The sequence below is a fragment of the Lagenorhynchus albirostris genome, chromosome 6, assembly GCF_949774975.1.
Source record: "Lagenorhynchus albirostris chromosome 6, mLagAlb1.1, whole genome shotgun sequence".
Classification (NCBI taxonomy): Eukaryota; Metazoa; Chordata; class Mammalia; order Artiodactyla; family Delphinidae; genus Lagenorhynchus; species Lagenorhynchus albirostris.
The window spans coordinates 13858627-13884956 of NC_083100.1; the positions used below are offsets into that span (position 1 = coordinate 13858627).

Here is a 26330-nt window from a genome sequence, read left to right on the forward strand (position 1 = left end):
TTCAAGAAAAAATAACTGTGTTTTAGTGACTTTTTGGTTCAAGATATTTTGCTTTCAAGCAGTACAACAAATATATTACGCTCTCAAGTTTTTCGTATTTTAATATGAATAAGCTTTCTCTATGTATTTTTAAAGCTAATTTTCTCTCAGGCTCACCCATTCAGTCAAGATAGAGGAAGGTGGGGAGAAAAAGTGAGGAGAATCTTTGGTTCATCTTTAATAGAATAGTACATAAATGGAAGATAGAATACTTCTCTCACCACTGACATTTTTAACAGGCTTAGAAACAGGCTTGAAAATAGCAATATAGAATCTGTAAGTTTAACACTGAATGCACACATTTATTACCAGCAAAGTTAAACGTGTGTAGTTACACATGTATTGTTTATAGAAAAGTTATTATAATGTATCCTAAGTTTCTTTGTTTTTATTTGGAAGGGCTTATTGGATCTGAAGAGTAGGTTTGATCGCTTCCTCCAGGAATCGTTTAATAACGACCGGCTCTTTAAACAAACTATTGCGGGTGACTTTGAGTATTTTCTCAACCTCAACTCCAGGTCCCCTGAATACCTCTCATTATTTATTGATGATAAGCTGAAAAAGGGAGTCAAAGGGGTAAGTATTAATGCATTTGAAAATATATTAAGTTTTATTTGTAGATATAAAATTAGGAAATAAAATATAAAATTAGGGAATTTTATAGATATAAAATTAAACAGTCCTCCTTTGCTGTGCTTAAATGTGCACTGTGATATTTGAAAGGATTGTTTCAAGTATTTGAAATGGTCAAAAGTACTTTGACATTTCATTGAATGTGTAACTGGCATCAAAAACAACTACACATCCATAGACTTGAGATTGTGAGGGTTAGATATGCTATAGAGATAATAAGGAACTAGAATACAGCTATCCATGTGGCACATAGAATGTTGCTTGCTGTCACCTGGTTCTGGGGGTTACGTATCAAACAATACTTGAGTGCCAAAAATTTGAAGGCACAGACTAGAATAGGTATCAGAAAATAGTTTGAAAGCATATATGGAAGCTCAGTTTCAAGCCTTTATAATATATCTGGGATCTTGGAAGCTCACTCCAGCACAGAAAATCAAAATAAGCAGATTGTGATCACACGTGAATTGGTCTTCTTGACTTCATCTTGGGATTTGTGAGACAGAAGGGCAAAGCAACAAATAGGTAGCTATAACAAAGAAACAAATAAGAGGAAGATTACTAAGGGCACCAAATAGAAAGTACACAGCTGAGTAGTCTACCATATTTTTAATATAAGCTTAATACAACCTGCCACAGTATCATCTTGCCCTTATTTAAAAGATTAGGGGCAAGAGTCCTTTTTACTTTTGGAATCATAACAAATTATTACCGTTCTGGTTGCACAATTTAGATTTTGAATGAGCTTATATAAAAATACCTGTCTTTTGGCCATGTAAGTTTCTGCCTAGATACTATGCAAGGGCATGGTAAAATTCTTTTATGTGATTAAAATTTCATTTCTTCTGTTCTCAGTCATCCTTTAATCCAGCCATGTATCACTTCATGCCTCCCTTTCAGAGGTAGCCCACTAGGGAGTGGAACTCCATTCCAGCCCCTGATTAATGCTGCACTAGATGAGGATTTAAGAGTCGTGCTACTAGATAAAGTAGGAGGCACTTTCTCGCACTAGATCCCTCCTTCTGACATATCTCAACCAGATGTTTATGTTTGTTATCAAACAGTGTTTTTAAACTATTGATGAACTGTGATGCTGTTTTTGTAGAACTAAAATTGTGTAATTGTTAAATTGTCTTTTCAATGGTTTGCAGCTAACAGAACAAGAAGTAGAAACAATATTGGATAAGGCAATGGTCCTTTTTAGGTTTATGCAAGAAAAAGATGTATTTGAACGTTACTATAAACAACACTTGGCAAGGAGACTTCTCACAAATAAAAGTGTTTCTGATGACTCTGAAAAAAATATGATTTCTAAGTTAAAGGTAAGGTGTATTTAAGATGGAATGGAAAAAAAAAAAAGATGGATTGGAGTGCACGTCACTAATGATTATCACATAATTGAGCACCAGCAACATGTGACTGGGAAATACTTAATTGATTTAAAATACTTATTTCTCTAAATTAATAAAACTAGATTTTTTTGAGCAGGCTGTACTTAGATTTGTTCAAGTTCTGGGACATTCACAGTGTGCTGGAATTTCTCTTGGTGTGGCAGATACATTCATTCATGGAGATCTGGGGGAGGATTAGTACAAGGGAAACAATAAAGGGAATATCACCATATAGTTCTGTTTCACAGAGTGTGGTCCACAGACTACTTGTACCCATATCACCTGATATGAGTGTTTCTTGCTGAAAACATAAGAGTTCTGAGCACTGCCTTCAGTGAGGTTTATGGGAATCTCAGAGAGTCTGGGAATTTGCATTTTAAAATAAAATTCTTGGATTAGTCTTAATGACACTGAAGTTGGTATCCACAGACATAGAACAACTATTGGAAAGATTTAGGAAGGATGACAGTAACATGGAAGAGTTTCTTTGTACATTTTCTAATAGTAAAATCCATCATTTATTTGTGTATATTTGTTTTTCTTCCACAGACTGAATGTGGATGTCAATTCACATCAAAACTGGAAGGAATGTTTAGGGATATGAGCATCTCAAACACAACTATGGATGAGTTCAGGCAACATCTACAGGCCACTGGGGTAAGATTCTTCATTAATTTCTACTTATGTAAATGTGTTTATGTAAAGTCTTCTGTAATGGGCATTTTCATCCAATCAGATAACTGAATTGCTGGTGTTATTTATTTTTTTAAAAACTTTTATGGAGTATAGTTGATTTACAATGTTATATTAGTTTCAGGTGTACAGCAAAGTGAATCAGTTGTACATACCATATATCCACTCTTTTTTTTTTTAGATTCTTTTTCCATATAGGCCATTACAGAGTATTGAGTAGAGTTCCCTGTGCTATGCAGCAGATTCTTATTAGTTATCTATTTTATATATAGTAGTGTGTATATGTCAATCTCAGTCTCCCAATTTCTCCTTCCCCCCACCCCATGTCATTTCTTCAAATGCCATTAGTGACAACATATGTATTGTCTGTGAGTGCTTTAAAAATTATTTCTCCCATATAACCTCTTTTTCTAACTATTAATCTTAAAATATTTTTTCTTATTCTTATAAAACTTAGTTTATCTTCCCCACTTGAAGGAATATACTGAAAATTTAATAAATAGTGATTCTGCTGTTATAACCATTTTTAGGTTAGGGAAAGAATACCAGGCTTAGGCAAGCTTACTGAGTTTTAATGCTCTTCCTTTTACTTTACCCCAGGATGGTGCTATCTTAGAATTGTTACCTGATTTTCCTGTACGTCAGTATTCTTATTCATCTGAAATGTCAGGATAAATGGGCCTGACATCCTCAGGGTCGGTGGAGGGTGAACTGAGTATAAAAACACTGATGCTAGTGTGTTATAAATGTGGTTTTGTATTGTGATTCCCAGAAGGCAGTAAGCTGCAACTTATATGGCCTTGGAGTCCAGTGGGGTTTTGTGAAGATTGAGTGGGGTTTAATGAAGTTCAGAATTTTCCCTTCTCTCCTTTTTTTTTTAAACTGTTTTTCAACTGTAACTTTAAGTTTAGAGAACTCCACATTTTTTCTTTAATGTTTTCTCTCTCAACTGACAGTATACTACTTCATAATTAAGACATGTCACAACCATTTAAAAAAAAATTGGAGGTCTTTTCTTTGATATTTAAATATAAGATCATCACTTCTACTGGTCCCATAGGTCTCATCACAAACAAAATATGTGAAAATACCTGATTCTGTAGAAATGGACATTTATATATATTAAGACATTCTGACTCAGAGGGACTTCTGTTTCCTCTTTGTTATAAATAGTTGTGTGATTTGCCTCGGATGTTTACAGTGGAGAAAGGCTGAGAGCAGGAAAGATAGACTCTGTGATAAATAGAAATTTGAGTGGGCAGGGACTGAATAATGTGATTATCCTAGATGTTTTTCTCTTTTAGATTGTTCAGGGATTTGTGCTTCATTCTGTCTAATGCATTGATAAAATCATATTTTCATATGGTACATTTTTTGTTTTGTTTTTCTTCCACTAATGTTACACATATTTAAGAGCTATAAGGAGATAACCTGGTCTGAATAAATGCTGTATTGAAACCATGTAAAGGAATGTTCCCGGATGGGTCCAGAACCCTTACTATTTTTTTAGCTGTCTATTTACCTTATCTGTGGTAGTTGAAGGCATTTTGATAAGAAAATTACGGTCTTTATTTACTCTCGACCACTCTCTTGCACTTTTTAAAAAAGAGGGAATGATTGTTCAACGTGATCATTTCATCAGATTGTTTGCTTTTGTTATTTTCTATTGTTACGAAGTTGTGCATTTTCTGTTCTTTCATTTTGATTATTCAGATATATCCTGCACTTTATGGTGGAATATTTGTTTCATAATTTGTTATCCCAGTAAGTAGAGTACTTATCAAGATGTTCAAAGTTGTATATCTGCTAATCTGGTTGCAGCTTTCACTTTGTAAGGCCATTATTCGCATGCAATTATTGGCTATTTTGTAATTGTTTAAACTAAGGATCTTAAGCTTTACGTCTCCTAAGCCTTAATCTTCATTAGAAAGATTTGATGAAAAGTGACAGAGGAATCAAAACAAATCTTGAACTTTCTGAAATCTTGGAACCCTTTTAAAACATCATCAATCCTCAGATAATTCTCTGTAACTTTCTTGAAGGTTCTTGGCCTGTTTAAATATACCAAGAGAATGACTCTTCTGTTTACTTTCAGAAGTCATATTAACAAGTACTTTTCTTAAAATGCTAAATACTTGTATATTTTATTAGATAAGTCATATTTATTATGCTGAGGGAAATTTAAGTGTGCATTTCTTTCCTGTGTTTTACTTTTTTAATGGGGATAGGAACAGGAAAACCACCTTGCTATCGTATTTCTGTTTATTTATATCAGCAAATCATATCACATCCAGACAGACTTTTCTGGTACCTCTGTTTCTGTGTACTTGTCCCTGGCATGTGCTATCTTGGAAAATAAGCTGAATGGTTTAAAAGTATTACTAAGAGGGGCTTCCCTGGTGGCACAGTGGTTGAGAGTCTGCCTGCCGATGCAGGGGACACGGGTTCGTGCCCTGGTCCGGGAAGATCCCACATGGCCGCGGAGCCGCTGGGCCCGTGAGCCATGGCCGCTGAGCCTGCGCGTCCAGAGCCTGTGCTCCGCAACAGGAGAGGCCACAACAGTGAGAGGCCCGCATACCGCAAAATATATATATATATATTACTAAGAGAGGTAGAAAGAAAAGGTCCAAACCATTAGAGTAATAGTTCCTTGAGGTTCTTTTTCTTTTTCTTTTTTAATAAATTTTATTTATTTATTTATTTATTTTTGGCTGTATTGGGTCTTCGTTGCTGTGCACGGGCTTTCTCTAGTTGTGGTGAGCGGGGGGCTACTCTTCGTTGCAGTGTGCGGGCTTCTCATTGCGGTGGCTTCTCTTGTTGTGGAGCACAGGCTCTAGAGCGCAGGCTCAGTAGTTGGGGCGCACGGGCTTAGTTGCTCCTTGGCATGTGGGATCTTCCCGGCTCAGGACTCGAACCCATGCCCGCTGCATTGGCAGGCGGATTCTTAACCACTGCGACACCAGGAAAGCCCTCTTTTTCTTTTTTTAATTTAACAAATAACTCATTGTTTCTGTGCCAAGCGTTTTTCTAGGCACTGGTTATACAGCAGAGAATAGACAAAAATCTCTGCCATGTTGGAGCTTACTTTCCAATCTGGGAGACGGATGATCAACAAGATAAGTAATTACATAGCACCTTAGCTGGTGATAGGAGATATAGAGGAAATCTGTAGCAAGGAAGAGTGGTCGAGGAAGGCCTCCTTTAAAAAACGACATTTTGAGGAAAGACTTGAAGATTAGGGAGCAAGACGTGGAGATATGGGAAAAGAGATGAAAGACTTCATTGTCTTGGGTGGATTGAACCAAGTTGTGACCCCCTTCCCAATTACAAGTGTACAGACAGTTCTCAGCCCCTTCTCCATTCATCATCTAAGAGTCTGCTGTGATCATCTCTCCTATGTGTCATGTGAGATTTCTGGATTCAGTTTCTTTAAAATAGAGTAAATCATTTATTAGATATTTATGAAGAAATCTGAGTGTGGAATACTTCTTGATATTTATAAACTCGTTTTTCTCTTTAAAGAATTTCTATCACTAAATCATCCAGGTTACATAAAAATGGAATAATGGTTTAAAACAAGCTGTGAATATTAAAAATAAAGATATTTCCCCCTTTAGAATTTCTGTTGATGTGTTTTATTTTTGTTTTCTTAAAATTGTAATTTATTTAAAAAGAAAAAATATCTAATTGTGATGGTAATGCTAGCATATATTTTGTAGAGGTAGTCAAACATTATGCAAATGCTTATAGAGCACCTGCTGTGTAGAACTGGATCTAGTGTCCTATGCAGAGGACAGAGGATAGAATGTGAGCTGCATGTGAAAGCATGGAGGTTATGGTCAATATAGTTGAAATGTGACTGGGATATTAGAAATGTGTTGTTTCTGTGTTAAGATGGTAAAAATGTTTAAAAGCTGAGATGAAAGGTATTATTCTAGAATTTTCCCTAAAATGATACTGATAATGGCCCCTTGACATTTTATCTGAAAAATATCTTGAGGACCAAAATCTCTGTACTTTTCAATGACACCAGTAAGACTTTGTTCATATGCTAGGAACTTTGATCAGTTTTGTAAATTCAGCATCTTAAGCAATAATTATAAATGTGCCAGGATAGTTAAAATTAGGAAAACATTGGATGAGTGTAACTTTTAAGAAGATGTGTTTTATTTGCTGAATGTTGGATATGGAGATAACTACTTTGATAACTCTAACACAGTGTCTGTATGGAACAGATAACACATCCTAGCTAATTAGGGGGGAACATTTTCTTCTCTTTTCCACAGGTATCTTTAGGTGGTGTTGATCTCACAGTTCGGGTGCTCACAACAGGTTATTGGCCCACTCAGTCAGCCACACCAAAGTGCAACATCCCACCAGCACCAAGACATGCTTTTGAGATATTCAGAAGGTAAATGTAGATGAGACTTTGTATTTCTAAGTACAAATTGTCCAGAATTTAGATAAATTTGAGCATTCAGTAGTGTCCCCAGTTGAAGGGGTATATACTCCATTTTTTAAATCTCATGTTATCCTTTATGCATTTAATATGTAAGGATGAATTGCATAAACTTTTCAGAGGAATATCAATCTGCTTTCTTCAGCATTAGTGCATGGTTAGGAGTATATTTTGTATTGTTGATGTCTGACACTAGCTTGGGGTGACTTGCTTATTGGGTTAACTGTGGAGAAAGGAGGTCATATAAACAGCGGTGGCTGAGCAGCAGCCAGGGGCAAATAAATGTACTGGTGGAAAGTACTTAGTGTGCTACCTTTATCACTTAATATCTAGCTAAGTTTCTTAGGTCTCTTTCCCACCCAGCCACCCCCACCCCTTATTTAGGGCTTCTTTTCTGTAAAAAAAAAAAAATTGGAACTGAACTTGATTCCTAAGGTTTTGTTTAGCTTTTAAAGTCTCCCTTGCATATATGTTTGTTAAGGGTTGGTAGTTTATAATTTCACATATATAAATTACATGATTCTCAAAAACCTGGTTTGATTTGCTGAAGGTTTTACTTAGCCAAACACAGTGGTCGACAGCTCACACTCCAACATCATATGGGTTCTGCAGATCTCAATGCCACCTTTTATGGACCAGTTAAAAAGGTAAATATTAATAGTTTGAAGGTATTTTTATTAAGTAACTTAAAATTAGTCTGCAGAAGTGATTTGTGATTTTTGTTGACTTAGATAAATTATTTATTTCTTTTATTTCCTTACCTGTTTCAAATATTAAAAAGAGGGAAACTTCGGCTTTGATTTATTGATTTCTGTTCCCTTAGTTGCTAACTTCATTTGACAATATGAAGACTCTACCAGTAGCCTTCCTTATGGAATAAATAATATAATTACATGTTTTATTTATAAGATTAGATTTGAGATAATATTGCATAAAATAATGGATTTGAGGGCATACAAAGCCATGAGTTCCTTTTCAAAATTCTCAGTCTCCTATAATCCTTATTTCCAATAAATTGAAACCGGGAAAGCTAACACGTAAGATTTGTGAAATGTACAAAATGTTGCTAAAGTGATTATTTAAAAATTAACAATACAGGGGCTTCCCTGGTGGCGCGGTGGTTGGGGGTCCGCCTGCCGATGCAGGGGACGCGGGTTCGTGCCCCGGTCCGGGAGGATCCCACGTGCCGCGGAGCGGCTGGGCCCGTGAGCCGTGGCCGCTGGGCCTGCGCGTCCGGAGCCTGTGCTCTGCAGCGGGAGAGGCCGCAACAGTGAGAGGCCCGCGTACTGCAAAAAAAAAAAAAAAAAAATACATTAGAGAAGTGCCTTCATTTAAAGAAGTAATTGCTTTTTTATATGTAAAATTGTGAGGTTTAGAGTAATAATCTACTTCATTGCTTGGTATAAATCAAATCAGGGTCATTTGGCTTAAAATGGCAAAATAATAAAAAGCTTCTAAAAAACATTAAAATACCTAAGTTGTCATCTTGGCAGCAAGTAACAGTTTCATTAAATATTTTAATTAAAATCTTACTTGTCACTGCAATACCAAAGTTTTTTTTTTAATATTGTTGAAGATGCCTATATACATGTTCTAATTTTTATATTTAATGAAGTGGGAAATAGTCCTTAGAGTTCAGTTAGTTGAATAATGTTTGACACTATTATATATTTAACTGTAAGTGGGAAGGTCAAGGATGCATACTAAAGAACTCAGCTTTTAATTATTGCTTTCTTGTTTCTGTTTTAAAGGAGAGGGTTTTTTCCTAAATAATCATGTTATCTTTTGAGGTTTTATTACACAGATCAGTAGGTTTTAAAAACATAATTCATATGTTAATTATTGAGGACTGAATTTCTACTTTGTACTTCTAAATCATAGAGCAGGAATAGGCTTTAAGGATGGCAGATGTTTTTTCTTCCCATCCTATGCTATTATTTGAACTCTTACCATGATCAGACCACACAGAAAGAAACCTAATACTACTTTAGGGTAGTAGTATAATGGCAGTAGCATCTTATAAGTCCATTATTATCCCATTGTGTACTGTTAACATAATTTTAGTTATAAATATAAGGAATTACTCATTACTTGCTCAGATACATTAAAATGTTCATAATGGAAAAAAATGGGACAGTCCTAAATAAAGACTTTGTGTGTATGTATACACACATATTTACACGTACACTTTTAAAATAACATTTCCTTTTTATATAGGAATGAGTTTATATCATTTTGTTAAGGGGAGGTTGGGCATTACAGAACTTATTTTTCAAATATACTGTTAAAGTTACTAGGAGATAATTATATCTTGTTTCTATTTTTATATTTAAAAAATTAAACAGGAAGATGGATCTGAAGTTGGTGTTGGAGGGGCACAAGTAACTGGCTCTAATACGCGGAAGCATATATTGCAAGTCTCCACTTTCCAGATGACCATATTAATGCTCTTCAATAATAGAGAAAAATACACATTTGAGGTATGGACTGGTTATGTGAATTTTAACCAATTGTTTCTGATTCTCACCCGGCATTTGGGTTGTTCTCAGATCTAGACTGTAGTGAATAGAGCTATATGTTTAACTTTTTAAAGAAGTTGCCAAACTGCATCCCGAAGTGATTTTTACCATTTTACATTACTGCCAGCAGTGTAGGAGAGTTCTCGTTGCCCCACATCCTCTCCAAAATTTAGTATTGTCTTTTAAATTTTAGCCATTTTAGCTGGTGTGTAATTGTACGTATACATTGTGGATTTAATTTCTTTCCTTGACTAATAATGACATTGAGCATTTTTTATTTGTTCATATGCCACTTATATGTCTTGTTTGGTGAATTCTTTGTTCATATCTTTATCGGGTTTTTTAAAAGTTCTTTACAAATTCTGGATACAAATCCTTCATCAAATCAAATCTATGTTCTGTGAATATTTTCTCACAGTCTGTCACTTGACTTTTCATTTTCTTAATGTTATATTCTGAAGAGCAGAACTTTTTAATATTTACGAAGTCCAGTGGCCACTTTTTTATGTTTATGGTTCATGCTTTTGATATCCTATCTAAGAAATTATTGGCTATCCCAAGTTTGCAAAGATTTTCTTCTAAGTGATTTATAGTTTTAGCTTTTACATTTAGGCCTGTGATCAATTTCAAGTTAATTTTTTTGGTATGGTTAGAGGTAAGGATTAAGAATTATTTCCTCCCCACACATAGGTATTCAGTTGTTCATTTCAGCATCATTTGTCCAAAACACTAGTCTTTTCCCTTTGAATTACTTTGAGCCCTTTATTTAAAAAAAAAAAAAAAATTCAGTTGACCATATGTATGTGGGTCTATTTCTGCACACTCTGATCTATTTCATTAATTTCTATGTCTATCCTTATGCTAATTTTACACTATTTTGATAGTGTCAACTTTCTTTTTTTTTCTTAGAGTATATATATTATAATATACTTTTTATTTCTCCCATTAAGTCATGATTTGATTGAATTAAATTCATTTAGTCTTTTCCCATACCTTTGATGAGTAGGTTGGAGTTGAAATGAAGATCATGTGATTTTTAGTAAGTTTAAAGATAAGGAATGAATATTTTAAAAAGCTGTAGAATTATAGCCATATTTATACTTAACTGAAAATCAATTTTCAGACATAGGTGAATGAATATAGGAAGAAATAAGTTTAAGTTTGAAATGAAGAGCAAGATTAAATTCTAGGCCTATTTTAATACTCATCTCCATATTCCCTTTTTGTGATGATGATAAATAGTTAAGAGATGACTGTTTTTATGTGATATACCTCAAGGAAATATTTTGAAACGTAAGTGTTTTATTTTTAGGTCAGTGGCTAAGCCAAGAGGTTTTGCTCTTATAAATTTCCAGGCGTGTTTTACCTAGGGAATAACTTTAAGTTTCAAGCACAAGTTAAATGTGATTGAGTTCTAAAGAATATTGATTAAGTAAGTATTGAGTACCTTACCCAAATATTGTAAGCCTTGTCAGACAGGTGGAATTGAATTATCTTTAACAGCTTGGATGTTTTAATCTGCTGTTCTCATGGATAATATATTTTAAACAAAATAAGCTACTTGATAAATGCTGCAGTTGGTTTTCAGAGTCCTACTTTATAAAGAGCTGGCAAAAATAGTGGGATAAACAAAAACATAAATTGATTTTCTTAAGCCATTATTGGAATTGCTAGTAATTTTAGTGGTTCAAGCTTCCTTTTCTCGTCCCAGTCAGCTTGCGATCAGTGAGGCTAGTGAGCAGTGATTTAGGTAGAAGGTAAAATTAAGTAGAAAATTCCTGTAATATTTTAAATTTTAGCTAAGTCACAAACCAGAAGCCTGAGCATAAGTGGCGTATGTAAAATGCCATTCCTATGGCTCCAAAACCTTCTGGCTGCTTGCATCTCAAACCAGGGAATAGTGAAAAGGCACATGAAGTTTTTTGTCTTTACTCACACTATGTGCTTATAGTCAGTCTGCCGCATAAGTTTTGTTAGACATCTCTTTTACAGAAATTGCCACAAATTAGAGGAGACAGTTAAAAGTATTTAACTATAGTAATTACTAAAGGAAGCTGATCTCTTATCTTTGAATATTCTTTCTTTATAAGTTCAGTAAGATGGTGTATTCATTATTTAATGCTACACAACAGGTCTCAAATTCATGTTTTAAAACAACCACTAACAGTTTATTATCTTTCGTGGTATCTGTGGGTTGGGGATTCAGGAGGGGCTTTCTGGGTGGTTCTGGCTTGGACTCGTTCGTGAGTTTAAGATGTCAGCTGGGGCTTCAGTTGTCTAATGTTTGTCTAGGGCTGGAAAATGCTATCGGTATGAGCCTTCTTCCACGTGGCTGGCAAGTTTGTTTTGGCTGTTGGTAAGAGGTCTTAGTTTCTCTCCACATGGGCTTTACCAAACATGGCTGTTTGATTGTCCTTGCCTCCTGGTGGCTAACTTTCCCTAGAGCAAGCGATCCAAGAGACCCAGGAAGAACCTGCAGTGCCTTTATGACCCAGCCTTGGAAGTCACGCATCGTCACTTCCTTATTTTGTTGGTCACTCAAGTCAGCCCTGGTGCAGTGAGGGGACCACACAAGGTTAAAACATACCAGGATCATTGTGGGCCATCTTGGAAACTGCCTACGAAAGGTGACATTTATTGTAGTGTCACATTTAATCCATAGTAGTCAGGCTACTCAGGCTTTTTCCTCTTTTTATATAGTTTTTGGAATGAAGTCCGTATTGTGATTTAGAACAGCTAAAATACGGAAATACATATAGTGGTAATCTGTACCTTAGATTTTTAGTAATAGCATTTAATTTTTGAAAGAGGTATGGATATTAATACATTTTTCTGAATGTTCTTTATTATACTTTTCAAAAATTTCTGAGAATGAGTCTGAAATATAAAAGCTAATTGTAGACAGTAGCAAAATTAATGTCAGACAGAATTTGAATAGAAAACCATTAAACAGCAGTGGTAATTGATATTTCATCGAGAACTTATGTCAGTAATGTGGCATAACAATATATGAAGGAAAATGGTTGGAAGTACAAGGAGAAATAGACAATTCCACAGTTACAGAAATCCCTTACAAGTGTACTGATTGACTATATGATAAAAAAAGAGGGATATAGAAGATTTGAATAACACAATTAGCAAATTAAAATTGAAAGCTATACAGGGAACTTTAAACTCAGAAAGCAAAATACACAAATTGTTCTTGGGAAATATCTGAGGCTGGCATAACCTTATTACTAAAACTGAACAAGGAAAATACAAAAAAGAAAGGGAAGCTATAGGTTATTCAAAATAAATACACAAATCTTAAGTAAAATATTATTAGCAAGTTATATTCAGCAGTCTATTGAAATAATAATTCACTCTGTCCAAACAGGGTTTATTCCTGGAATACAAAGAAGGAATTTGTTAACAGATAGTTACTGAGATTTTATAATAATAATAAAATTAACTGATCACCTGCTATATTACCAGACATCATTTCAAGGAGAAAATCAATGATTTCCACAAATGTGCAAAAAGCACATGAGAAGAGTCAGTCCCCACTTCTTATTTCCAGATGGGGGACTCTTAGCCACCTAAGAATAGAATGAAATGCCTAATGGCATATGGGTGTATCTAATGAGAGACCTAACCTTTAAATGAGAGACCTAAGCAAACAGTAATTAGTAGTAAAATGTTAGACACCTTCCCATTAAGGTTAGGAAAAATTTAGGATACCTGCCTTTACTACTGCTATCCAGCCTTGTTCTGCAGGTCCTAATTAACACACTAGGAAAGAAAAAGGAATGAAATTTATAAATATCAGGAGTTGACAAAGTTTGTCGACAGTATGATTGTCAGCTGTAATAATCAACTGAGAAATGAGAGTTTGGTTGAAAAGTTTTTCTATAAATCATACTTACTGTAAGTCAACTTTTCTCTACATCAGAATTAATCTGAAAATGACATGAGAAAAAGGATGTTTTAATAAGAATCATAATCTTTCTAGGAATCATTCTAACCCAAAAAGTAGAAGACTTAATCGAAAAAGGCAATAAAAGAAAAGAATATGGAAGGGTAAATGTACCTGAAAGGGAAAGCTATGTGTTATAAAGGACTTTTTTTTTTTTTTAAGTCACCTATAAATTCAGTGAAATGTCAGTCCAAATCTGCGGAAGATTTCTTTTCTGTGAAACTTGACAGGCTGATCCCAGAATTCATCTGGGCAAGAAAATGCACAAGAATAGGCAAAGAGGGGCAGGGATTTGGGAGATGGGAAGGCCCAGTAAGAGGGAAAGGAGTATGTCTTAATACCCAGACATACCTCAAAGTTAAAATTGTTTTTAACATGTGTAGACAAATAGGTCATTTGAACAAAATAGTCCAGAAACAGATGAGTATATAGAGAGGTTTTTGGAATGCGATATATTTACTATTTCTAATAAACTAAATTAAAATAACTGCTACTTCATTTGTGGGAATGGAAGGAGAATAGTATGGCGAACTTAGTTCCATATGTCATATCAAATGTAAAATCAAATTCCAGGTAGATGTAAGTACAAATCTATAAATGTAATAGAAAAAAACAATATTTTGATAAGCGTGATATAAGTAAGGCCTTTTTTCAAGCCTGTTACATAAACCACAAAGAAAAAGACTGACAGATTTAACCAAGTAAAAAGTAATAAAACATGTAAATGATGAAATAAGTTAAAAGAGAAGATAAAGAGTCTAGGAGAGGGCCTCCCTGGTGGCGCAGTGGTTGAGAGTCCGCCTGCCAATGCAGGGGACATGGGTTCGTGCCCTGGTCCAGGAAAATGCCACATGCCGTGGAGCAACTAGGCCCATGAGCCATGGCTGCTGAGCCTGCGCGTCCGGAGCCTGTGCTCCACAGCGGGAGAGGCCACAACAGTGAGAGGCCCGCATACCCCCCCCCCCAAAAAAAAAAAAAGAGTCTAGGAGAAATTATTTACAGCAAGTAAGAGTATTGAAAACTGTAATACATAAAGAGCACCAGTAAATCAATACAAAAACAGTTGAATAGAAAAACGTGGAAGGAATACGAATAGATAAAGCACAGAAGAAGAGTTACAGATATCTTGTAAACATAAAAAGACGGTTTTTTCTCCTATTGGTTATAGAAGTACAAATTAAAATAATGAGATAACATTTTTAGCCCAATAGATAGGCAAAAGAAAAAGCCAGTTCTCTGTTTGAAGGTAGAGAGAATGAATACTTGAAACTGCTGTGAAGTTAAATAGTTAAGAAACTTGAAAGGCAGTTTGTCACTGTCTGTAAAATCTTTATAACTCTGAGGAAACAAGTACATTTCTAGAAATCTGCTTCAGAAACCTAGCTCTTGTACTCAGGCAGAAATGCACGCTCCATCACAAAATTGGATACCATCTCAATCTCCATATTGTGATAGAGCAGTACTATGGAATTCCTGTAGCTTTAATGTCGTTATGCAAACATGCAAAATCATCAAGAAATTAATGGAAGAATTCATATGGTGTGATCCTGTTTATATTTAACACTGATACTAGTGTACAGGTAAGTATGTTAATGTACATACATGTATATGTGTATTTGTATTCGTGTGTGTGTGTGTGTGTATATGTGTGTATGTAGATGTATTTTTTAAAATGGCATAGAAGGATGAACATTGAATTGCAGTACAGACATTTCCTGACTTATGGTGGTTTGACTTAAGATTTTTCAACTTTATGATGGCACAAAGCAGTACGCATTCGGTTGAGGCTGTACTTTGAATTTTGATCTTTTCCCAGGCTGGGATCAGCAAGCTGCAGCTCTCAGCTAGGTGATCACAAGAGTAAACAACTGATACACTTATCACCGTTCTGTACCCATACAACCATTCTGATTTTTACTTTCAGTACAATATTCAATAATTACATGAGGTATTCAACACCATTATAAAAAATAGGCTTTGTGTTAGATGATTTTGCCCAACTATAGGCTAAGGTACGTGTTCTGAGCATGTTTAAGGTAGGCTAGGCTCAGCTAGGATGTTCAGTAGGTTACGCGCATTAAATGCATTTTCAGCTTATTCAGTACTATGAGTTTATTAGGACATAACGCCGTTGTAATTTGAATAAGATCTGTAGCTACCTCTAGGAATGATCTGTAGTTGTTAAAATACCACCTAAGAAGGTATTTCCGGTTCTTTGACTATGGTTAAACAATAATACATGTAAATAAGTCACTTTTATCATGTACATAATAATTACAGTTAACATTCTAATTATTAGTAGCACCTGTTTAATATGGTGGGATTAACATTTATATGTCTAAAGTATGTAGACATGGTGAGATCATTTGAAGCAAGGGAATATGCATCGTCATCACTAAAGGTCACATTTCTTTCAGTTTCACTTACCTGACAGTCCTTTAGAAAAGCCTAAACTGTTCTTCAGAGACTTGTGAAAGGGAGAACAACTCTCTCCAGATCAGTTACATACTCTGAATAACACCATCTTTATACCCACTCTTCCCAAGCTCCTTTTGAGAAAAAAACATCTTTATACAATGTGAATCAAAATGATGTATCCTAATACGAAGATTTGCTGCACCATACAGTACTGTAGATGTGAAGGGACTAAATCATATACATGTACAATTCTCTTACTGTCCCATTGACATAAAAAGAATATAATGAGGGCTTCCCTGGTGGCGCAGTGGTTGAGTCCGCCTGCCGATGCAGGGGACACGGGTTCGTGCCCCGGTCTGGGAAGATCCCACATGCCGCGGAGCAGCTGGGCCTGTGAGCCATGGCCGCTGGGCCTGCGCGTCCGGAGCCTGTGCTCCGCAGTGGGAGAGGCCACAACAGTGAGAGGCCCGCGTACCACAAAAAAAAAAAAAAAGAATATAATTTAAAAGTTACAGATTCACTCTTTCCTGAACTGCTTTTTTTTTCAGTATTACATTTTATTCATGCCATAATAATGTAGCAAAAATTATCACCTGCACTTCAAAACATATTTCATGTTGCTTTTCATATTTAGTATTAATTACCAAGTATTTAAAAAATTTTTTTCTTAATTTGATTATACAGGCAGTAAAAATGGTCAACTTGGATTGTAAATTTTGGTAGTATGATGGAAGACCTTAGGTCACTCTTACTTTGATTATTTCTAGGAAAGAAGTTGCTAAGCAAAAGAGTAGTATGGATAAACTTGAGAGGATGATTGTAGAGTATTTATAAAATTAGCAATCATATGTTGATTAATACTTTGTTTTTTACCTAAATATTAAAGCAGGTCCCTTAATAATCTCTGCTGGATGACATTCTTAGACTACGCTTTATATCTCTGAAACAAAAAGTACATGTCTTCTCAGTATTTTGTAATTTGAACTACCTTTTTCTCTAATTTGTTCAAATAAGTGAGATTTTAGAGTCATAATAGTCAGGAAGTTCTTTGTTGTAAATTATTTAATGGAATTACCTCTCTAATTACTGCTTCGTCAATTTTACTTACTAATTAATCTTTCAAAAAATCTAATTATGTTAATCTGATGAAATTTCAGGAAATCCAACAAGAGACAGATATCCCTGAAAGAGAACTTGTTAGAGCCCTGCAGTCCCTCGCCTGTGGTAAACCAACACAGCGGGTTCTCACAAAGGAACCCAAGTCAAAGGAAATAGAAAATGGTCACATATTTACAGTTAATGATCAGTTCACATCCAAACTACACAGAGTCAAGATTCAAACAGGTATCTGGAATTATATTTTTCTCTCTAAAAAAATTATATATATTTCTTCTTTCTAAAACAATTCTTAATTGTTGGATTTCTATTTTTTAAAAAGTAATGCTTTTCTGGTGCTGCATGACGTATAGGCTTAAGAAATAAAGCACTTTTATTGATATGTATTCCTGTCAAAATGCAGTTGAATCCAAGTACAGTAAGCATTTAAAAAAGTCATTCATAATGTGAACAAGTATTTATTTCCATATGGTTTTCTACAAGTGAAATATAATTTTATGAACATATTAGTATTTATAATTGTTTTTAACTGGTTAACTGATAGTCATTGATGTCTATTTTAAAGCATTTACAAATTTCTCAAAATTGGGAGTTACCTATTTAAAATTTAATCTTTAAATGCAACTATTTATATTTGATAAATACTTTCTAAGTTTCAAAATTTTAAAACCCATATTCTCTCTCTAACTTAAAACCAGTGATGACCCTGTTGTGAACAGATTTTGGTACAGCTTTTCTTTAGGTTGATGGTAAACGTCCTACTTATTGTATATTTAGCAATGTAAGGTGTATATTTTCTATGCATTTAAGGAGGAAAAAAGGCACTTTACCTTTGCTGATTTTTAAAACTCTAATGTAGCTTGCTACCTGGTTTCAAAACTAGTATTAGGTAAGCTTCCCAATGCTAGTTTATCCATTACAGCTAATACGTCTGTACCGTAAGATTAACTTTTTAAATGACTACAATTTTCTGATTTGAAAATGGTTTTACATTATATATTAATAAAAGATAGTCTTTTTAAAATTATTTTAATGTTAAATATACAATTGATTGCCAGAGTATATTGATTCAAGAACATTTTAATATACTTTTGTTTTTCTTTTTGACCCTAATTGGATATTCTTTTCAAAGCAGAGTGGTCTCTCTTTACAGACTTGACTACTTTGTCCCATCATTGCAAACCTTATCATTGTATCTTATCTTCATCACCAAAATTGATCCATATATTTGGGACACAGATGTATATTAAAAATAAAACAGAACTGTGCTAAGGAGGGTCATGGAATAAAATTTCTTCTTCTCCCAGTACAAGACATATGACTATAGTTTTGGGCAGAAATGGGTTTTGGATATCAGGACTTACTTGAATCTCAGATTTGGAGGATATATGGTGATACATATATGAAATACCCAGCCTCACCCTGCTTTATCCTAAATAAATAAGTGTCTTTGTAATGCAAGATTCCATCGTGTCCTGCAAATATTGTCAGATATTATTGTGATTATCAGAAAAATAGTCTTCTTCATAGATTGTTAATTTTTGGTGTTAAGTGTATGTGTATAGTATTTTAGATCTGATTAAAATAGGAATATAGTTGTACATGATGAAGAATTTGACTCGATGACCTTTTAAAGTTCTTTTCAGCTGTAAAATTCTGTAAAGAAAAATGTTTTTCATTTTGAAATGGTGCTTAGATTATCTTGGCTCTTACTGATATTTTGTAGAAGTTAAAATTTTCTCTCTGGTGATAAGTATTGTGACCACATAGTGTTTTTAAAGTTGTCAAAATACATGTTTGCCTTTTTGAAAAGTACTCAGGCTCGTAATCAAATATTCAGAGAGGCTGATCTTACCTACTTATGCTGCTTTTTACTGTGGTCAGTAATAGACATTCAAGCAAAAACTGAAAAGCATTTACTCAAATAACACAACCTTTGAAAAGAATTAGATTCGTTGTATTTTACAGTGATTTCTATAGTTGACAGCCTTCCCCACCACCAGCACTCACCTTCTCTGTCCCTTTCCTCCTAATACATCTAGATACTTAGGTACCCACTTACACAGCACATACCCTTGTTATGCTCTTCTTAAATGCAGAGAGTATTGTGCTAGGCTCTGGGAGTGAGCTCCTGCCCTCACATTTTTAAAAACATCATAATTCAGTGTGTATCACCACAATCTTCCCATTTATCTTGGAGTATATTAATTTAGGTGACCAGATTTAGATGAACCAAGTGGATTGTTAAAAAGTTTTTTTCCCTCCACCATTTTATTTTATATATTTTCACATCTGCAGGAAAAGTGAAAAATGCTCTAATAGATAATCGTTAAAACTTTGCCACATTTGCTCAAGCACCCTTATTTCCACCCTCGTGCTCTCCCTCTCTCCCTTCATATATGTATATATTTCCTACAGCATTTTTTAAAATATTTTTTTAAATAGCTCTTTATTTGAGTATAATTGCTTTACAATACTGTGTTAGTTTCTGTTGCACAAGAAAGTGAATTAGCCATGTCCCCATATCCCCTCCCTTTTGAGCCACCCTGCCATCCTCTCTATCCCACGTCTCTAGGTCATTGCAAAGCACCAAGCCCATCTCCCTGTTCTATGCAGCTGCTTTCCATCAGCCAACTATTTTACATTCGGTAGTGTATGTATGTCGATGCTACTCTCACTTTGCCCCAGTTTCGCCCTCCCACCCCATGTCCTCAAGTCCATTTTCTATGTCTACCTTTTTTTTAGATTCCACATATATGTGTTAATATATATTTGTTTTTCTCTTTCTGATTTACTTCACTCTGTGTGACAGACTCTGGGTCCATCCACCTCACTACAAATAACTCCAGTTTTCTTTTTATGGCTGAGTAATATTCCATTGTATATAAGTGCCACATCTTCTTTATCCATTCATCTGTCATTGGACATATAGGTTGGTTCCATGTCCTGGCTATTGTAAATAGTGCTGCAGTGAACATTGTGGTACATGTCTCTTTTTGAATTATGGTTTTCTCAGCGTATATGCCCAGTAGTGGGATTGTTGGGTCATATGGTAATTCTAGTTTTAGTTTTTTAAGGAACCTCCATACTGTTTTCCATAGTGGTTGTATCAGTTTACATTCCCACCAACAGTGCAGGAGAGTTCCCTTTTCACCACACCCTTTCCAGCATTTATTATTTCTAGATTTTTTGATAACGGCCATTCTGACCAACATGAGGTGATACCTCATTGTAGCTTTGATTTGCATCTCCCTAATAATTAGTGATACTGAGCATCTTTTCATGTGCCTCTTGGCCATCTGTGTGTCTTCGTTTGTGAAATGTCTATTTGGGTCTTCCACCCATTTTTAAACTGGATTGTTTGTTTTTTTTATATTGAGTTCCATGAGCTGTTCGTATATTTTGGAGATTAATCCTTTGTTGTTTCATTTGCAAATATTTTCTCGCATTCTGAGGGTTGTCTTTTTGTCTTGTTTATGGTTTCCTTTGCTGTGCAAAAGCTTTTAAGATTAATTAAGTCCCATTTGTTTATTTTTGCTTTTATTTCCCTTACTCTAGAAGGTAGGTCAAAAAAGATCTTGCTGTGGTTTATGTCAAAGGGTGTTTTTCCTATGTTTTCCCCTAAGAGTTTTATAGTGTCTGGTCTTACATTTAAGTCTTTAACCCATTGGGAGTTTATTTTTGTGTATGGTGTTAGGGAGGGTTCTAGTTTCTTTCTTTTACATGTAGCTGTCCAGTTTTCCCAGCACCACTTATTGAAGAGGCTGTCTTTTCTCCATTGTATGTTCTTGCCTCCTTGTCGTAAATTAGTTGACCATATGTGCGTGGGTTAATCTCTGGGCATTCTGTCCCGTACCATTGCTCTGTATTTCTGTTTTTGTGCCACTGCCGTACTGTCTTGATTACTGTAGCTTTGTGGTGTAGTTTGAAGTCGGGGAGCCTGATACCTCCAACTCTGTTTTTCTTTCTCAAGATGCTTTGGCTATTCGGGGTCTTTTATGTTTCCATACGAATTGTAAAATTTTTTGTTCTAATTCTGTGAAGAATGCCATTGGTAGTTTGATAGGGATTGCATTGAATCTGTAGATTGCTTTGGGTAGTATAGTCATTTTCACAGTATTGATTCTTCCAAACCAAGAACATGATATATTTCTCCATCTGTTTATGTCATCTTTGATTTCTTTCATCAGTGTTTTATAGTTTTCTGAGTACAAGTCTTTTGCCTCCTTAGGCAGGTTTATTCCTAGGTATTTTATTCTTTTTGTTGCAGTGGCAAATGGGAGTGTTTCCTTTATTTCTCTTTCTGATTTTTCATTGTTGGTGTAGAGGAATGCCAGAGATTTCTGTGCATTAATTTTGTATCCTGCAACCTTACCAAATTCATTGATTAGTTCTAGTAGTTTTCTGGTGACATCTTTAGGATTTTCTACATATAATATCATGTCATTGGCAAACAGTGACAGTTTTACTTCTTTTCCAATTTGTATTCCTTTTATTTCTTTTTCTTCTCTGATTGCTATGGCTAGGACTTCCAAAACTATGTTGAATAATAGTGGCGAGAGTGAACATCCTTGTCTTGTTCCTGATCTTAGTGGAAATGCTTTCAGTTTTTCATGATTGAGTATGATGCTTGCTGTGGGTTTGTCATATATGGCCTTGATTATGTTGAGGTAGGTACCCTCTATGCTCATTTTCTGGAGTTTTTATCATAAATGGGTGTTGAATTTTGTCAGAAGCTTTTTCTGCATCTATTGAGATGATCATATGGTTCTTATTCCTTAATTTGCTAATGTGGTGTATCACATTGATAGATTGCATATATTGAAGAATCCTTGCATCCCTGGGATAATTCCCACTTGATCATGGTGTATGGTCCTTTTAATGTGCTTTTCGATTGTGTTTGCTAGTATTTTCTTGAGGTTTTTTCCGTCTATGTTCATCAGTGATATTGGTCTATAATTTTCTTTTTTTGTGATATCTTTTTCTGGTTTTGGCATCAGGATGATGGTGGCTTTGTAGAATAAATTTGGGAGTGTTTCTCCCTGTGTAGTTTTTTGGAAGAGTTTGAGAAGGATGGGTGTTAGCTCTTCTCTAAATGTTTGATAGAATTCGCCTGTGAAGCCATCTGGTCCTGGACTTCTGTTTGTTGGAAGATTTTTAATTATGGTTTCAATTTCATTACTTGTGATACATCTGTTTATATTTTCTAATTCTTTCTGGTTCAGTCTTGGAAAATTGTACCTTTCCAAGAATTTGACCATTTCTTCGTGGTTGTCCATTTTATTGGCATATAGTTGTTGGTAGTAGTCTCTTATAATTCTTTGTATTTCTGCAGTGTCAGTTGTGATTTCTCCTCTTTCATTTCTAATTTTATTGATTTGTGTCCTCTCCCTTTTTTTTTGATGAGTTTGGCTAAAGGTTTATCAATTTTGTTTATCTTCTCAATGAACCAGCTTTTACTTTTATTGATCTTTGCTGTTGTTTTCTTTGTTTGTATTTCATTTATTTCTGCTTTGATCTTTATGATTTCTTTCCTTCTACTGATTTTAGGTTTTCTTTGTTCTTCTTTCTCTAGTTGTTTTAAGTGTAGGGTTAGATTGTTTATTTGAGATTTTTCTTATTTCTTGAGGTGAGATTCTATTGCTATAAACTTCCCTCTTAGAACTGCTTTTGCTGAATCCCATAGGTTTTGGGGTCATCATGTTTTCATTGTCATTTGTTTTAGGTATTTTTTGATCTCCTCTTTGATTTCTTCAATCTCTTGGTTGTATAGTAGAGCACTGTTTAGTCTCCATGTATTTGTTTTTTACAGGTTTTTTCCTGTAATTGATTTCTAGTCTCATAGCATTGTGGTCAGAAAAGATGCTTGATACAATTTCAATATTCTTAAGTTTTTCAAGGCTTGATTTGTGACCCAAGATGTGATCTATCCTGGAGAGTGTTCCATGTGCACTTGAGAAGAAAGTGTATTCTGCCACTTTTGGGTAGAATGTTCTATAAATATCAATTAGATCTATCTGGTCTCTTGTGTCATTTAAAGGTTGTGTTTCCTTATTTATTCTCTGTTTGGATGATCTGTCCATTGGTGTAAGTGGGGTGTTAAAGTCCCCTACTATTATTGTGTTTCTGTCAGTTTCTCCTTTCATGGTTGTTAGCATTTGCCTTATGTATTGAGGTGCTGCTGTGTTGGTGCCTAAACATTTATAATTGTTGTATCTTCTTCTTGGATTGATCCTGTGATCATTATATAGTGTCCCTCCTTATCTCTTGTAACAGTGTTTATTTTAAAGTCTATTTTATCTGATACGAGTATTGCTACTTCAGCTTTCTTTCCATTTGCATGGAATATCTTTTTTCCATCCCTTCAGTTTCAGTCTGTATGTGTCCGTAGGTCTGAAATGGGTCTCTTCTAGACAGCATGTATATGAGACTTGTTTTTGTATCCATTCAGCAAGTCTGTGTCTTTTGGTTGGAGCATTTAATCCATTCACGTTGAAGGTAATAATCAATATGTATGTTCCTATTACCATTTTCTTAATTGTTTGGGTTTGTCTTTGTGGGTCTTTTTCTTCTCTTGTGTTTCCCCCTTAGCAAAGTTTCTTGAGCGTTTGTTGTAAAGCTGGTTTGGTGGTGATGAATTCTCTTAGCTTTTGCTTGTCTGAAAAGCTTTTGACTTCTCCACTGAATCTTTTTTTTTTTTTTTTTTTTTGGTGGTACGCGGGCCTCTCACTGTTGTGGCTTCTCCCATTGTGGAGCACAGGCTCTGGACGCGCAGGCCCAGCAGCCATCGCCCACAGGCCCAGCCGCTCCACGGCATGTGGGATCCTCCCGGACTGGGACACAAACCCGCGTCCCCTGCATCGGCAGGTGGACTCCCAACCACTGTGCCACCAGGGAAGCCCTCTCCATCGAATCTTAATGACATCCTTGCTGGGTAGAGTAATCTTGGTTGTAGGTTTTTCTCTTTCATCACTTTAAGTGTATCCTGCCACTCCCTTCTGGCCTGCAGAGTTTCCACTGAAAAATCAGCTGATAACCTTATGGGGATTCCTTTGTATGTCATTTCTTGTTTTTTCCCTTGCTGCTTTTAATAGTTTTTCTTTGAATTTAATTTTTTTTACTTTGATGATTACGTGTCTTGGTGTGTTTTTCCTCCGGTTTATCCTGTATGGGACTCTGTGCTTCCTGGACTTGGGTGACTATTTCCTTTCCCGTGTTAGGGAAGTTTTCAATTATAATCTCTTCAAATATTTTCTCAGACCCTTTCTTTTTCTTTTCTTCTTCTGGGACCCCTCTAATTCGAATATTGGTGAGTTTCGTGTTGTCCCAGAGGTCTCCGAGATTGTCTTCAGTTCTTATCATTCTTTTTTCTTTATTCTGCTCCTCGGCAGTTACTTCCACCATTTTGACTTCCAGCTCACTGATCTGTTCTTCTGCCTCAGTTATTCTGTAATTGTTTCCTTCTAGTGTAATTTTCATTTCAGTTATTATGTTCATCTCTGTTCTTTAGTTCTTCTAGATCTTCGTTAAACATTTCTTGTATTTTCTCAATCTGTGCCTTCATTCTATTTCTGAGATTCTGGATCATCTTTACTGTCATTATTCTGAATTCTTTTTCAGGTAGGTTGCCTATTTCCTCTTAATTTATTTGGCCCATTAGGTTACCTTACTCCTTCATCCGTGACATGTTTTTTGCTGTCTCTCCTTTTTTTTTTTTTTTAATGAGGGGATTGTGTTCCTACCTTACTGGTTTGTCCTGAGGCTTCCAGCACTGGAGTTTGTAGGCTTATTGGGTAGAGCTGGGTCTTCATGCTGAGCTGAGGACCTCTGTGGTCCTCACTCTGATGAATATTCCCTGGGGTCTGAGGTTCTCTGTCGGTCCAGTGATGAGATAAAAGGAAAAGGGATAGGGGCCTTGGCTGTGGAGGGATCGCTTAAGCAAGAGCGAGGTTTGGGTGGTGGGCAGGGCCTATGCTCAGGACCCACAGGGCTGGAAAAGGCCCTGGGGGCTGTGGGGGGTGGAGCTTAGGCTCAAGGAACAGAAGGGGCCCAGGCTTGCCCCCCACACCTGGTCTCAGAGGGCAGGGGACCTCACCTAGGGGCTCAGCAGGCTTCCTGGGCTCAAGTGGTGGGGCAAATGCCCTCCTCTCCTCTCCTGCGCCTCTGGTCTGGGAGGGCCCCTCCTGATCTCCTGGGCTTCCCTCCTGTGCCCCCAAGGACCTACGTGGCCTGGAGGGGACTTTGGGGGGCAGGGGACTGGCCTGGGAACTCAGCAGGCTCCTTTCCCACTCTTCCTGGTGAGTCCCTCCTGCCCGTGTCTTCTGACCTACCCGGCCTCAGGGGTGCCGATCCTGTCTGGCCTCCACTTCTCCTCCCCCCCTCAGTCACCCTGTGTCCTACCGGTTCACTTTGCAGTTCCTCCCGTCTCCTTGGGCATGAGAGTCCCCCACCAGCAGCCGGCAGGTGCCCTAGTTGTGGGGAGACGCTAACTCCGCATCTTTCCACACCGCCATCTTGACTCCGCCTCCTTTCCTACATCATTTTAACTTAATTTGCCAGCGTTATAACACTTCCCACTTAAATACTTGAGCATATACCTATCTCAGAATTAAGATTTTACCACATAATTGTAATACTGTATCACACCCCAAAAAATTAATTCCAAACATCTATATATCACCCATATTTACATGTCCACAGTTATCTCAAAAATGCCTTTCATATCTTATTTTTTGGATCCAGGATTCAGTCAAGGGTTCCACATTACATTGATTTTAATGTTTCTTTAGTTCTATTCAATCTAATCCAGTGCCTCTATCTTTTTTTTCCCCTTATGACATTGAATTTTTGAAGAAAAGCATTTTTCTTTTTTAGTTGAGCATTTTATTCTAATTTTACTCTTTTTTATTAAGGTATTGATTAACTTGGGAGAAGATACTGAAGCAGAATTCTTAACCAAGGGATTCTAATTAGAAACAGCTAAATGATCTTCTAAATTGTACAGTCTGCTATCTCCTGGTTGTGCCCAGGCCTAAGTCAGCAATGTTGCATATGGTTCTTTGTAATTTTACAATTTCTCCCTCCAGAAACTTCACATCTATCTCCTATTG

At 35.9% G+C, this 26330-nt stretch overlaps 1 protein-coding gene across 4 annotated transcripts in view; it reads left to right on the forward strand.

Annotated features, from left to right (window-relative positions):
• The window catches only part of CUL3 (cullin 3), a 96830-nt gene that overhangs the window by 66311 nt on the left and 4189 nt on the right, over positions 1-26330 (forward strand). For all 4 annotated transcript variants that reach the window (XM_060151960.1, XM_060151961.1, XM_060151963.1 and 1 more), the window contains 7 exons: positions 439-615; positions 1821-1991; positions 2610-2717; positions 7040-7164; positions 7763-7859; positions 9558-9692; positions 17262-17448. In XM_060151960.1, the coding sequence (XP_060007943.1) occupies positions 439-615; positions 1821-1991; positions 2610-2717; positions 7040-7164; positions 7763-7859; positions 9558-9692; positions 17262-17448 (1000 nt within the window). The remainder of the gene's footprint in view (positions 1-438; positions 616-1820; positions 1992-2609; positions 2718-7039; positions 7165-7762; positions 7860-9557; positions 9693-17261; positions 17449-26330) is intronic.